A 13,278-nucleotide genomic window follows, 5' to 3' on the forward strand; every position below is an offset into this window, starting at 1 on the left:
CAGCCGAAATTCAACTTATTTTGATGAAAGTCTGTGGTGGAAATGTTCTAACAGAAAGCGGTTTTGCTTGGTTTAAAAGTGGTGATTCTGGCTTGAAAGACGAGCTTCCTCACTGAAATAGGGTTCACATCAGAGCAGGGTAGCAAAAATTGATTTAATTCATTTTTGGTCGCGAAGCTGACGCTTCAGGAACGTTGAAATTGTGAAAAAATGCACGAATGTCATTATAAACTACCATTAGTTTTGGAATTCTATCCGATCTTATTCCTTAATTGGAACCCAAAAGTAGATTGCAAGAAATTTACTAAGCTCTTTGCTCCTTTGAGAGATTTCAAAATTTCAGACATCCTGCCGAGCTGGTGGAAATAGAAATAAAATTCTTGAGCAGATGGACTTATTGTCGTCTAATGAGATCTAATTACCCAAATACATTTTTGACTTCTCAGAGGACCTATGAGATCCACCTTCTCGAAGATCAGCCAGTAAACCTAACTAGACTTTTTCCTTACTTGGTTTCTTCATACTTCATATGCAAATATTGTACAAAAAATCTAAATAGAGTAGTATATAGCAAGAAATTCCGTGACGCCACCAAATAAAGATAAAACATATAGTCAAATGGTTATGCTATAATAATTATATAAACATATATTATATTTATCTCTCTGCATTAAATAAAAAAAACCACTCACGTTAAAAAAAGTTAAAATTTATTTCCACGAAGTGTCAACAACCATTAACACAATTATTTGCACGGCATCTGTCAGCCGATTCACACTAGGAGTAAACATAGTTGACAGTTTTGTACAGCGCCGTGTGTTGGCTTTTTGATAACTATTTCAAATCTCTGCTTAGATTACCAGCAGATGCTTACGTAATAAACTGGTAATAACCGGTAGTCCCGTTACATGAAGTGAGTAATATTCAATATAGCAGGTGATTCAAGTAGAGGTACCGTTTTCAATAGCCTTTGTTCTCTTGACAGATCATGCGTGAGTTGTATCAAGCTGCCATGTTCCATGCCATGTTTTTGTTCAGTATTGTTTGGCATTATGGAAGAATTAAAATCTGAACAACGTTTACAAGTCGTTCAACTTTATTAGGAATCGTTCTGTAAAGCATGTGTTTCGCTCAATTCGCTCTACTTATGGTCAACATAATCAGCCTTCTGAGTATACTATTCGCAACACCATCACCCATCTTGATACCAAACCTTCGTTATTGGATAATATTCGACCAAAAAGATCACGTTCGGTGAAGAAAATATAGCAGCCGTAGCTGCGAGTGTACACGAGGACCGTGGAGAGTCGATTCGGTGCCGTTCGCACCAGCTCGGACTGATATATGCTACGACTTGGCGCATTTTACGCCGTGATCTTAAATTAAGAGTGTACAAAATACATCTTGTGCAAGAACTGAAGCCGCTCGACCTTCCCAAGCGACATCGCTTTGCTCTATGGGCTATTAAAAAGTTCCAGGAAGTTCCGACGTTTTCGAGCCAAATTTCGTTCAGCGATGAATCCCATTTATGGATCAATGGGTATGTAAATATATAAAATTGCTACATGTCATCAGTCCATATATGTATAACCGTCATTGGCGACCGTTATCGCGACATGATAACCCACTATTTATACCTCGTGATCTCAGCGGAGTTTGGTTTCAACAAAACGGCGCCATCTCCCGTGCATGGTATCAATCAATGGCTTTATTGAGAGAACACTTCGATGAGCAGATAATTTCCCGTTTTGGACAGGTCGATTGGCCACCAGGATCGTATGATATCAACCCGTTAGACTTTTTCCTGTGTTGATATGTAAAGTCGAAAGTATATGCGGACCATCCCGCTTCAATTTAGGTCTCGGACCGAAACATCACGCGTGTCATTCGCCAGTTACCACTTGAAATGCTCGAGCAAGTCATCGATAGTTAGACTCAGTGAATGGACCATATGAAATTGCATTTGAAAGAGATTTGCAATCTTCAAAAGATAAATGTCTTGGACAGTTCTTTTGAGTAATTAATTCGAAGTTTCTGTGTTTTTTCTCTAAAAAAGTAGGAAACCTCGAAATGAATCACCCTTTTTATAAATATGCATATATATATATATATTCGTATATGTATGGTTGAAGGAGATAATTTTTTAATTTTTCATGTACATGTAAGCTTGACAAACCGTTGATTAAATACCACCTAGAGACTTAATCGCTCATGAAATATGGCCCTTGAACTTCTTACATATTACACAAAGATATGAACTGTCGAAATGGCAGAGCATGATCTCTGACACACTTGTCTTTAGCAAAGCACTTTTGCTTGTGGAATATGGGCTCAAGAGCGCCTTATGTAATTCTTACAAACATTTTAGAGAAACAAGAAGTCTCTTAACTTAAGAGCGAAATAGAACAAGCGGAAAAAGCACGGTAGTTTAATTTGCTCAGGTTAGATTGAGGAAGGTTAGTATACGATGATATCAGAATAAGGTAAGGTAAGTTATTACCAGTCTGTCAAGGTTCTTACTACTGAAAACACAAGCTTTCTCTTTAAAATTTAGGGTTTATTTTCATGACTTCATACATAAAATTGATAAATATTTTCCTTTTATATTTAAATTTAATAGAAATTATAAAAATTATTATTTTCTTAAACAAAATATATGTATAATTGTAGTAGCGCTGTCTGAAAAATTCATAAATTATTTACAAAAGTGGCTTTGTGAACTTCATTACATAAGAAAAAAATAATTTTAATTAACAACATACTATCAATAACACTTTGGCAAAAACTGCTCCGAAATACAAATTAAACTGTACTCTGTTCCACTTCCGATTTTTCAACAACTCCTTCAGGTTCTTTAAATGTGTTGTTAGTAGTGTCAGCCTTATCCAAACTAACGACAAGCTGCTCTAGTTGTTCAGCCTCCGAAACAATACGTGGTCGCTCATTCCACCACTGCACCTTAGTGGTGCCGAAAATGAGAAAGAAGAAATTGCCAATAAAAGCAAAACCGCCGGCGATGAAGAATATTATGCGCCATTGGTGGATGTTTGTCTGTTTTGAAAATTACAAGAAGAGCAACAATACATTGGGATATAATACTTCTTCTAGTTTTCTAAAATACTAACCGTATCGGTAACAACGTAACCAACAAGGAGCGGCGCTATAACACCCATCATGTTGGCGCCACAATTAGCAATACCCAGTAGAGTGCCAGCCAGATTTGGCGCCAAGTCCAGATGATTCACTGAATAACCAAAATGCGAAGTGGTGCTAATGGCAACGGTTGCAGTTAGCAAGGCAATCGCCAGATCGCCATGATCTTCACGTAAGAAAGCCAAAGAAATGAGCATCGTGGCAGATATCCACAGGCCGATCGTGTTGAAGACCTTACGACTTACAGTTGCCTTCAAGCGTTTCGACTTTTCCAACCAACTCGCCAGTGGACAAAGTAACAGGGACAGAGTGAACATAGAAAGATATGGCAGCGCTGAGAGCAATGCATTACTCTTAATATCCTTTCCGAGCACACTTTTTATATACGTTGGTATTTGTGTGAGCAAAGTCCAGAAGCACCAATCGTTGGCGCAATGATTCAAGAGAACTACCAAAAAATGTTTCGATGTAAAAATATGTTTCCATGGTACAATCTGCTTCACATTATTTTCCTCCGTTGTCTGTTTGTCATGTCCCAACGAGTTTTCAATCATAGCGCGCTCTTCCACTGAGATATGCTTACAATCACGTGGCGTACTCGCTCCAAATGTATACCACAGTACCGACCAAATTAAGCCCAAAGCGCCAGGCAAATAGAAGGTGCTCGGCCAACCCCAACGCGATGAGCAAAGATTGCCACTTGTAGCCAACATCACCACAATGCCCAACTGTGCACCGGAGTAGATAAACGTTTGCATGGCGCTGCGTTCTTCGACGGGCGCCCATTTGGACATGATCGTCGCAATCGTTGGAAATAAGACACCCTGTAGTAGACCTTGGAAGAAACGTACGGCACACAATAGTGGCCAATTTCCAATGCTGACGGCGAGTGGCGTTAGCAGCGCTAAAAGACTAGTAAGACTGATGCTGATCAACAATAACAAACGACCACCGAGACGACGCGCCCACGCACCAGCGGGAATCTGCAGCAAAATGTAACCGCAGAAGAAGCTGCTGAGTATATGCGATTTCGTTTGCTCAGACCACGCGTAATCCTGCAAGCATACCACGGAGATAGTACATCTTTTCGTTTCTATCAAGCAAACTTTTTTCACTTACGGGGAAATCGGGATTTGCTGCCTTATTATCCATCATCGCCACGATCGCAATGGAAATATTAACTCGCGTTGCGAAAATGAGACAGAAGCCTGTAAAAATCAGCAGACATTGCAGGTGGCGATATCCAATGGCTTTGCCTTTAAATTTGCCGCTAGGCTCACTAGAATAGCGTCGTTCCGTAACCATTGCTCTAGGCGCGCCAGTTAATGACAACTGACAAGTAAGAGATGCAAGTGATTTTTTAAGACTGCACTTACAGATGATTTGATGCTGCAATGTAAATAGATTCCGAGAAAAACACTGTTTTCGTTTTATTTGTCCTATGTTTTCTACCTGGCCAGGTTTACATGCGCATATACAAGTATAATGTGATGTTTTTGGAGCAAACACATTTTCTAGAAGAATAAGAACCTAGTTATTGGATAAGGAGATGTGCAACAATTCATTATTTGATATGTAAATAACACTAAAAAGATCTTACGAGCGACCTGATGTCAAAAAGTACACATAATCTATGGTGCAAGGTCAGGGCTTTATGGTAGATGCATCAAAATAAACCAGCCAAGCTCTCCCAGTTTTTGCCGAGTCATCAAAGATGTGTGTGGTCTGGCGTTGTCCTGATGGAAGACGAAGCCCTTTCTGTTCATCAGTTCTGGCCGTTTTTTCCGATTGCTTGCTTCAATCTCATCAGTTTTTGACTGTGAATTGTTGAATCAATAACTGGACCAAGCTGGAACGGCTCATAGTTGATGATTTCTTTTCAATCCCACTAAACACTCAGCATAACGATAGTTCGACCAGAGCGAAGTGCATCTTTCACATCGAAATTTCCAGAACGGAAGCGAGCGAACCATTGTTGTGCTACACGAACTGATACTGAATCGTCCCCGTAAACTTCACAAAGTTGTAACTTTTTTTCAACTTCCTTTTAATTTTTTCTGGTTTAGAGAAGCTTAAAATCTTACCTTTCCAACACTGAGATATACGACTGCAACGATATATATTAACAAAATATGACAAAATTTTTTTAACTACATCTCGTCACCAGTAATGAAGTATTTGAAACTTCACTTCCGTTGCAAGGCATCCATTTGCGACCTCTTCGAGGTGCAGTTTTTGCAAATAATTCCGGTCGTACGAGTCTAGCATTGGCACGCTGCATACCAAAAACGTTAACCTAAATTCATTGAATCGATCCATAAAAGATGTTGTGCCGTTCTGCTATCACTCTGAGGACAACACCATGATCTTCAAGCTTTGGTTCTTAAAATTTTCGATGTTATACATATCGTCATTAATCGAGGTGAATGAACGAGCCAAGTTTTCGATATCTTCACGATCTTCACGATCTTCGCTGAAAGCTTTGTGCCAAATACTCTGAAAAACACAAAATTTCAAACAAACTTGCTATTAAAATTTTTCCATGATGAAAAAGGACAGACAAAACTTTCGTGTCGTAAACAAACAGCTGTCAAATACACAATCAAGTGACATATGCAGCTCAAACTTCAAACGACCTTAAAAATGGGTTGTACCAATCTAGGGAAAATGTTTTTTGATAATCTTTAGTGGTGAACTACATACATATCTACGGCTGATCAAGTACGAGCCTACAAACAAGTGTTGAGTTTATTTTTTCTTTTAATAAAATTTCTGTACCTTTAAAAATACACCCTTTACAAAGAGCCTAAGTAAATATGTTAACAAGTAGCGCATTTAGAGATAACAAAGAGATATTAAGTGATTAAAACGGCGCGATAAAACTCGTTGGGATATAGTAAACATATTATTATTACAATAGATATGTATATAACAAATACCTTTAACCCTGTGTTAAATGCCTTGGGTCTTACAGACTCAAATCAATTATGATCAACATAATCCACCTACTGAAAGGATTATTCGCGACACATCCAGCATTCACTACTGGATAACACTTGTGTTCGCAGTGAAGAAAATATAACAGCTGTAGCTGAGAGTGTACACGAAGACCGTGGAGAGTCGATTCGGCGCCGTTCGCAGCAACTTGGACTGACGGGTGAAAGGACTTGGTGTATTTTGCGTCGAGATCTTAAATTGGAAGTGTACAAAATACAGCTTGTCCGAGAACGAAAGCCGCTCGACCTTCCCAAGCGACATCGTTTCACTCTATGGGCAATCTGAAGAAGATCTGACGTTTGGAGCCAAATTTTGTTCAGCGATGACGTCCATTTCTGGCTCAATGGATCGGTAGACAGTGAAATTGCCGTATTTGTGACAAGGACCAACGTGAAGAGTTTCAAGAGCCATTTCATCCAGAAAAAAACAACGGTTTGGAGTGGTTTGTTGGCCATTGGAATCATCGGTTCATATTTCTTAAAAAATGATGCCGGTGAAGACGTAACCGTCCATGGAGACAGTTAACGCGCCATAATAACCGACTATTTGATGCCTATAATTGAAGCTCGTGATCTCAGCGACATTTGGTTTGAACAAGACAACGCCACTTCCCACACAACACATCAATCAATGGATGTATTGAGAGAAAACTTCGGTAAACAGATAATTTCACGTTTTGGGCCGATCGATGGTCGTTGGATATCTTAACGTAAGATTTTTTCCTGCAGGGATGTGTAAAGTCTAAAGTCTACGCAGGCAATTCCGCCTCAATTCAAGCCTTGGAGCAAAACATCACATCCCAGTTACTAGTCGAAATGATCGAACGAGTCATCGAAAATTGGACTCAAAAGGTGGAGCATCTGAGACGTAGCCGCGGCCAACATTTGAAAGAGATAATCTTCAAAACATAAATGCCAAAGGAAGTTCTTTTGAGTGATAATAACAATTTTGCATTAAATTTTAAGTTTCGGTCTTTTTTCCTAATAAGAAAGTAGGGAACCTTGAAGCGGATCATCCTTTATATACGGTATCAAACTAATTAGAAAGACGAAAACTATTATTTTGGTTTAAAGGTTCCAAAAAAAGTTGGGTTATTTCGTTTAATTCTGGTATTAAATTTTTTCTTCACCCGTATCTAGCTCTTCCCTCTTTTTCATTTGCTTATATTTAGTATATGCGAATATAAAAAAAGTCTGTAGCGTTGTTTAATTAATTCTCAAGCGTTAACTTATACACATATGTTTTATTTATCTCTCCGTAAATGCAACAGTAAAAGTATCAGTGCAACTGAAGTTTTATCAACAGCAAATCTCTTATATGTAAGTGTATATGTGTACAAGGTCATCAACCATCATCTCGTTTATCTGATACACAATGAAGGCCTACCAAATAGTTGTCTTGCTCAAAAGGCTTCGGTTTCAACGTTCAAACTTTTAGATATTTGATTAATGAAGATTTCGAACTTCTCATTTTTTTAAAAAAATTTATCCATAAAGGCAATTTAAACGGTGCTCCGTTCCACATCAATTTTTTTAACATCTCCATCTCCATCTTCGGTTTCTACAGCTGCGTACTGAGGCTCGCCCGAACCATCGACCAGTTGCTCTAGTTGCTCAATTGGAGTAACTTCGCGTGGTGGCTCATTCCAGCGCTGCACCTTAGCTGTGCCGAAAATGAGAAAGAAGAGATTACCGACAAAGGTAATGCCAGCGGAAAGAAAGAATATTATGCGCCATTGATGGATATTTGTCTAGTGGGAATAAATAGAAAAAGATTTAATATTATAAAAATGAAAGACAAGCCTTTAATTAACGTCAACTCACCGCTTCAGTGACAATGTAACCGACAACGAGTGGTGCTATGATACCCGTCATATTGGAACCACAATTAGCAATGCCGAGCAGAGTGCCAGCTAGATTCGGCGCCAAGTCCAGATGATTCACCGCAAAGCCAAAATTCACATGCGTGCTAAAGGTGATGGTCGCCGTTAGCAAACCAATTGCCAGATCACCTTGATCTTGACGCAAATAACCCAAACAAATCAGCGCTATTGCTGGACCCCACAGACCGATTGTATTGAATATCTTACGACTTACAGTGGGGTTCAGACGTTTCGACTTCTCTAACCAAGTGCCAATGGGACAGAGTATCATAGACAAAGTAAACATAGACATATATGGTAGCGCTGAGATCAATGCATTACTGTTGATGTCTTTTCCGAGTACACTTTTTATGTACGATGGTATTTGTGTGAGCAAAGTCCAAAAGCACCAATCGTTAGCACAGCTATTCACGAGTGTCACTAGGAATGGTTTGGATGTAAAAATACGTTTCCATGGCACTGGATGTTTCTCATCTATTTCCTTTCCTGCCTTTTTATCATGTCCCAACGAGTTTTCAATCATAGCGCGCTCTTCCATCGAAATATGCTTACAGTCGCGTGGCGTACTCGCACCAAATAAGTACCAAAGTAGAGACCAACTTAAGCCCAAAGCGCCAGGCAAATAGAAGGTGCTCGGCCAACCCCAACGCGATAAGCACAGATTGCCACTTGTAGCCAACATAACCACAATGCCCAACTGTGCACCAGAGTAGATAAATGTTTGCATGGCGCTGCGTTCTTCGACGGGTGCCCATTTGGCCAAAATCGTTGCAACCGATGGTAATATAACACCCTGTAGCAGACCCTGCGTGAAACGCAGTGCACACAGTAGAGGCCAACCGCCGATGCTCACACTTAGCGGCGTCAGCAGCGCTAAAACACTGCTCACACCAATGCTGACCAGCATCAAAATGTGGCCACCGAGATGACGCGCCCAAGCACCGCCGGGTATCTGCAGCAAAATGAAACCGCAGAAGAAGCTGCTGAGTACATGCGATTTGGTTTGCTCGGACCACGCGTATTCCTACAAGTATTCCAAGAAGATAGTACATTTTGTCTTTTGGCTATCAAGCAAACCTATTTCACTCACGGGAAAATCCGGATTTGCCGCCTTATTATCCATCATCGCCACGATCGCAATTGAGAGATTGACGCGCGTCGCGAAAACCAAAAGGAATCCCGTAAAAAGCAGCAGACATTGTAGATGCCGATAACCAAAGATTTTTCCCTTAAATTGGCTGCTAGGCTCAATAGAATAACGTCGATCCAGCACCATGTCTATAACTGTGTTACTTGTTGACAACTGGCATGTAAACTGTGTTTTGGCGACTGCACTCACAAATGATTTGGTTCTTCAAAGGTACACAGGTTTTATATAAGTTTATTTTGATTTTCTTTTCGTTTCCGAGCCTCTTCTTTCACTCTGGAAATTATTAGCTGCTTTAGTGATAACAAATGGATATTAAGTGATTAAAACGGTGAGATAGAAATGTCTAGGCTAATCTAAATATTGGTATACTTGGTTTCAAAGCCATGAGCTTTATGCCATATACTCAAACTCTGTAGCTAGCGGAGAGCTTTCTTATGTCTTAAGTATTCACGCGACAAGAGAAAGTTGAGATTTAGCATATTTGATGATTTAGAATGTTTAAAGTCAAAACAAACTGTTTCTTAAATTACTCGTAATCTTGCGTCTCTGGTTATTTGTTTTAAAACATAATCTCCTACTTTTATGACTCTTTGTGGAATCGTTTGAGATTTCCCAAAAATAAATTGCGGTTTTTTTCATATCACACAGTATAACTTGTGGTTATATATACTAAAAATAGTATCACCTCACCGACACCTATCAAGGTTTTTTTTCGCATTCTTTCTCAATTTTAGGTGTCTTACAAGGTTATCTTATCGTTTCTTTATGTGGCTGTAATCAGCATCTACAACTCTGGCAAATCTTTGTCAAAGCTTTTCATATTTTTTCTTACAGCTTCTTCGAATAGCTCTTGGTTTTTAGGAAGCTTTTTTCTAGGAGAAAAATATAGATCTGATATTAGTCCCTGATTGCGCAGAAATAGCGACGGTTGCACAATTTTTATTAAATAAGTAATATATAAAATAAGCTGAAGTTTGATTAGAAATACGAAAAGACTTTTTCGACTAACCAATATGTTTTTGGAATTTGGAATTTAAACTCTGCTTGGTGGTTATATAATACTCAGTCATTCACTATGGAAGAGCCATTATCAAATATTAAAACACTAGTAGTTTGGTTTAGGCATATATTTATCGATTTAATTAGAACTCTGCAGAGTCAGTCAGTCCTTAAGCTAGACTTAACAATATGTTATACTAAAAAATTACGACTAATTATAACCTAAAATTACAATACTGAACCGTTATCCAACACGTCCCTTAAACCTTCTCTTGCACTTTTTCCAACTTCTCTGCATCAACGCTTAAACTCTTGAGCGGTTCCGCTTCCTGCACGATTTGTGGTGGATTATTCCATGGTTGTTGTTTGGCGGTACCGAAAATCAGGAACATTAGATTGCCTGAAAAGCTCATGCCGCCAGCCACTGTGAAGATTATGCGCCACTGGTAGACGTTTGTCTGATTTTTCAGAAAAAAAATATGATTTCAGTAATGATTGTGGATTATATAATACAAATACTGCGACTTACCGTATCGGTGACGATGTAACCCACCACCAACGGCGCTATGATACTCATCACATTAGCCGAACAGTTGACTATGCCCATAAGGGTGCCGGCGAAGTTGGGCGCCAAGTCCAGATGGTTCACCGCATAGCCGAAGTGACCAATTGTATTGATGGCAACAGTTACGGTTAACAAAATGATTGCCAAATCGCCTTGATCCGGCTGCAGATAGCCGAGCGATACAAGCGTGACGACCGGTATCCATTGACCAATTGTATTGAAAATCTTACGACTCACGGTTGCATTCAGCAATTTCGATTTTTCCAACCAACTCGCTAGCGGACAGCAGATCATAGACAACGCCAACATAGCGATGTAAGGGAGCGACGAGAGCAGAGCATTACTCTTGATGTCCTTGCCGAGTACGCTGTTAATGTACGAGGGTATTTGTGTGAGTAGCGTCCAGAAACACCAATTATTTGTACAATGATTGAAGATCAACACCAAAAATGGTTTCGACGTGAATATTTGCTTCCACGGCACAGCATGTGTTTTAGCGAATTCAGCGCTCTTCGTGTCGTGACCCAACGACTCCTCGATCATGGCACGCTCACCCGCCGAAATGTGCTTGCAATGGCGTGGTGTGCTTGCACCGAACACCAACCATAGGCACGACCAAGCTAAACCCAATAAACCGGGTAGGTAGAAAGTGCTAGGCCAACCCCAGGACGAAGAGCAAAGCACACCGCTGGTGGCCAACATCACAACTATGCCCAATTGAGCGCCAGAATAGCAGTAAGTTTGTAAGGCACTACGCTCTTCAATCGGTGCCCATTTGGACATCAGCGTTGCTATGGTCGGCAGCGTAACGCCTTGACACAGGCCCTGACAGAAGCGCAGCATACATAATAGTTGCCAACCGCCCAAACTGACACTAAGCGGTGTGATTAGCGCGAAAATGCTGCTAAGCGTGACACTGAGTAACAGAAGTAAGCGTCCACCGAAGCGACGCGCCCAACCACCGGCCGGTATCTGCACTAAAATGTAACCGCAGAAGAAACTGCTCAGTATATGTGATTTCGTCTGCTGTGACCAATGGTATTCCTGGAGAGAGAAGAAAAAGCGCACATTAGCTAACCAATCTCAAGCGTTTACCGCTTTTGTAAAAGTAAAATAGTTTAGCGGAATTGTGAAAAAATACACACCGTAAAGTCTGGATTCGAGCCCTTGTTGTCCATCATAGCCACAATGGCCACAGAGAGATTTACACGCATGGCGAAGAGCAAACTGAAGCCCAAGGATATGAGCAGACATTGCAAGTGTCTAAATCCTATCGTCTTACCCTTGAACTTGCCACTCGGCTCAAGCGAAAATCGTCGTGTTGTCACCATATCTACACGCGTGGCTATATCACTGCTCTTGTCTTTGAACTTGCTGCGTAATAAGCATTAAACGACTTTCACCGGCAATGGTTGCGCGCACAAAATCTTCTCTACACATCAAGCGACTCTATTTTAAAGGAAAACATGATTAATGCATCCAACGACTCCATCCACTAGAGTGATAAGATATGCCTGTGTCATAGTATACATAAGTATGCAAATGTATATGTTGATATAAATAAATAATTTTGTGATAATGAACATTAATGCTGAAAAGTATATAAATGTTGCAACAACAACAATAGCATTTCAAATACATATTCCTACAAACACCCACAATCCTGTTATCACCAACTTTGTTCGCTGTATGTACGGTATGGTTTGAGAGGAGTTAAAATAAGAGCAGCCGCTATATTTGGAAAGCATTCAAACGTTGTCATTAAAATACAGTATTTACTTATGTTGCGCCATGGCCATAAATCTGCGTAGAAAGCTACGGAATATATGTAGAATAGCTACTGTATTTATTTATTTACTTACTCCCAACGCTGAATGGCAACACGGTAAAAAAATCCGCTGGTGTTAAAAAAGAAAAAAGCAGTAGAGACATATTATTATTGGATAGTCGAAAAAGTCTTTTCGTATTTTGTTCTTTACTGAAACGAAATGAAATCGAACCATTTCTGAAGAGAATGGTAACAGGAGACGAAAAGTGGATCGAATACAACAATAAAGTGCGAAAAAGATCATGGTCCAAGCGTGGTGAAGCTCAACAAATGGACGCAAAGACAGGATTGACGCTTCGAAAGGTTATGCTGAGTGTTTAGTGGGATTGGAAAGGAATCAACCACTATGAGCTGCTCCAGCTTGGTCGACCGATTGTTTTTACATTTTACTGTCAACAACTGATGAGATTGAAGCAAAGAAATCGAAAAAAACCGGCCACAACTGATGAACAGAAAGGGCTTCGTCTTTCATCGGGCCAACGTCAGACCACACAAATTTTTGATGACTCGGCAAAAACTGAGAGAGCTTGACTGGGAAGTTTTGATGCATCCACCATTTAGCACTGATCTTGCACCATTGGACTATCATTTCTTCCGGTCAATGCAGAACTCACTTAATGGAGTAAAGTTGGCTTCAAGAGAAGCCTTTGAAAATTACCTGTCGCAGTTTTTCGCCGAAAAAGTCGTACACTGATGGAATAATG

The 13,278-nt window shown here is 40.0% G+C and overlaps 3 protein-coding genes across 3 annotated transcripts; all 3 read right to left on the bottom strand.

The window, feature by feature from the left end:
* Positions 1-2,544: 2,544 nt before the first annotated feature.
* Positions 2,545-4,574, bottom strand: LOC105226229 (putative inorganic phosphate cotransporter). The gene is made up of 3 exons (XM_011205056.4): positions 4,273-4,574; positions 3,126-4,208; positions 2,545-3,051 (listed from the first exon to the last, which is right to left on the bottom strand). The coding sequence occupies exons 1-3, from the start codon at positions 4,456-4,458 to the stop codon at positions 2,803-2,805; spliced, it is 1,518 nt and encodes a 505-aa protein (XP_011203358.2). The 5' UTR covers positions 4,459-4,574; the 3' UTR covers positions 2,545-2,802.
* A 2,776-nt stretch (positions 4,575-7,350) lies between these two features.
* Positions 7,351-9,468, bottom strand: LOC105226230 (putative inorganic phosphate cotransporter). The gene is made up of 3 exons (XM_049452169.1): positions 9,123-9,468; positions 7,974-9,056; positions 7,351-7,900 (listed from the first exon to the last, which is right to left on the bottom strand). Exons 1-3 carry the CDS (start codon positions 9,306-9,308, stop codon positions 7,652-7,654), a joined length of 1,518 nt encoding a protein of 505 aa, XP_049308126.1. The 5' UTR covers positions 9,309-9,468; the 3' UTR covers positions 7,351-7,651.
* An 826-nt stretch (positions 9,469-10,294) lies between these two features.
* Positions 10,295-12,196, bottom strand: LOC105232936 (putative inorganic phosphate cotransporter). The gene is made up of 3 exons (XM_011214848.3): positions 11,892-12,196; positions 10,711-11,790; positions 10,295-10,639 (listed from the first exon to the last, which is right to left on the bottom strand). The coding sequence occupies exons 1-3, from the start codon at positions 12,075-12,077 to the stop codon at positions 10,442-10,444; spliced, it is 1,464 nt and encodes a 487-aa protein (XP_011213150.1). The 5' UTR covers positions 12,078-12,196; the 3' UTR covers positions 10,295-10,441.
* Positions 12,197-13,278: the final 1,082 nt, after the last annotated feature.

Source organism: Bactrocera dorsalis, chromosome 3, assembly GCF_023373825.1.
Source record: "Bactrocera dorsalis isolate Fly_Bdor chromosome 3, ASM2337382v1, whole genome shotgun sequence".
In the NCBI taxonomy this organism is placed as follows: domain Eukaryota; kingdom Metazoa; phylum Arthropoda; class Insecta; order Diptera; family Tephritidae; genus Bactrocera; species Bactrocera dorsalis.

Excerpts from the sequence above, each read along its gene's own strand:
- LOC105226229 (XM_011205056.4), bottom strand. The coding sequence starts at position 4,458 with ATGGTTACGGAACGACGCTATTCTAGTGAGCCTAGCGGCAAATTTAAA. Across the intron at positions 4,209-4,272 it reads CAGCAAATCCCGATTTCCCC|GATTACGCGTGGTCTGAGCA; the intron begins GTAAGTGAAAAA and ends GTATGCTTGCAG. Across the intron at positions 3,052-3,125 it reads GTTACGTTGTTACCGATACG|ACAAACATCCACCAATGGCG; the intron begins GTTAGTATTTTA and ends TTTTCAAAACAG.
- LOC105226230 (XM_049452169.1), bottom strand. The coding sequence starts at position 9,308 with ATGGTGCTGGATCGACGTTATTCTATTGAGCCTAGCAGCCAATTTAAG. Across the intron at positions 9,057-9,122 it reads CGGCAAATCCGGATTTTCCC|GAATACGCGTGGTCCGAGCA; the intron begins GTGAGTGAAATA and ends GAATACTTGTAG. Across the intron at positions 7,901-7,973 it reads GTTACATTGTCACTGAAGCG|ACAAATATCCATCAATGGCG; the intron begins GTGAGTTGACGT and ends TATTCCCACTAG.
- LOC105232936 (XM_011214848.3), bottom strand. The coding sequence starts at position 12,077 with ATGGTGACAACACGACGATTTTCGCTTGAGCCGAGTGGCAAGTTCAAG. Across the intron at positions 11,791-11,891 it reads GCTCGAATCCAGACTTTACG|GAATACCATTGGTCACAGCA; the intron begins GTGTGTATTTTT and ends TTCTCTCTCCAG. Across the intron at positions 10,640-10,710 it reads GTTACATCGTCACCGATACG|ACAAACGTCTACCAGTGGCG; the intron begins GTAAGTCGCAGT and ends CTGAAAAATCAG.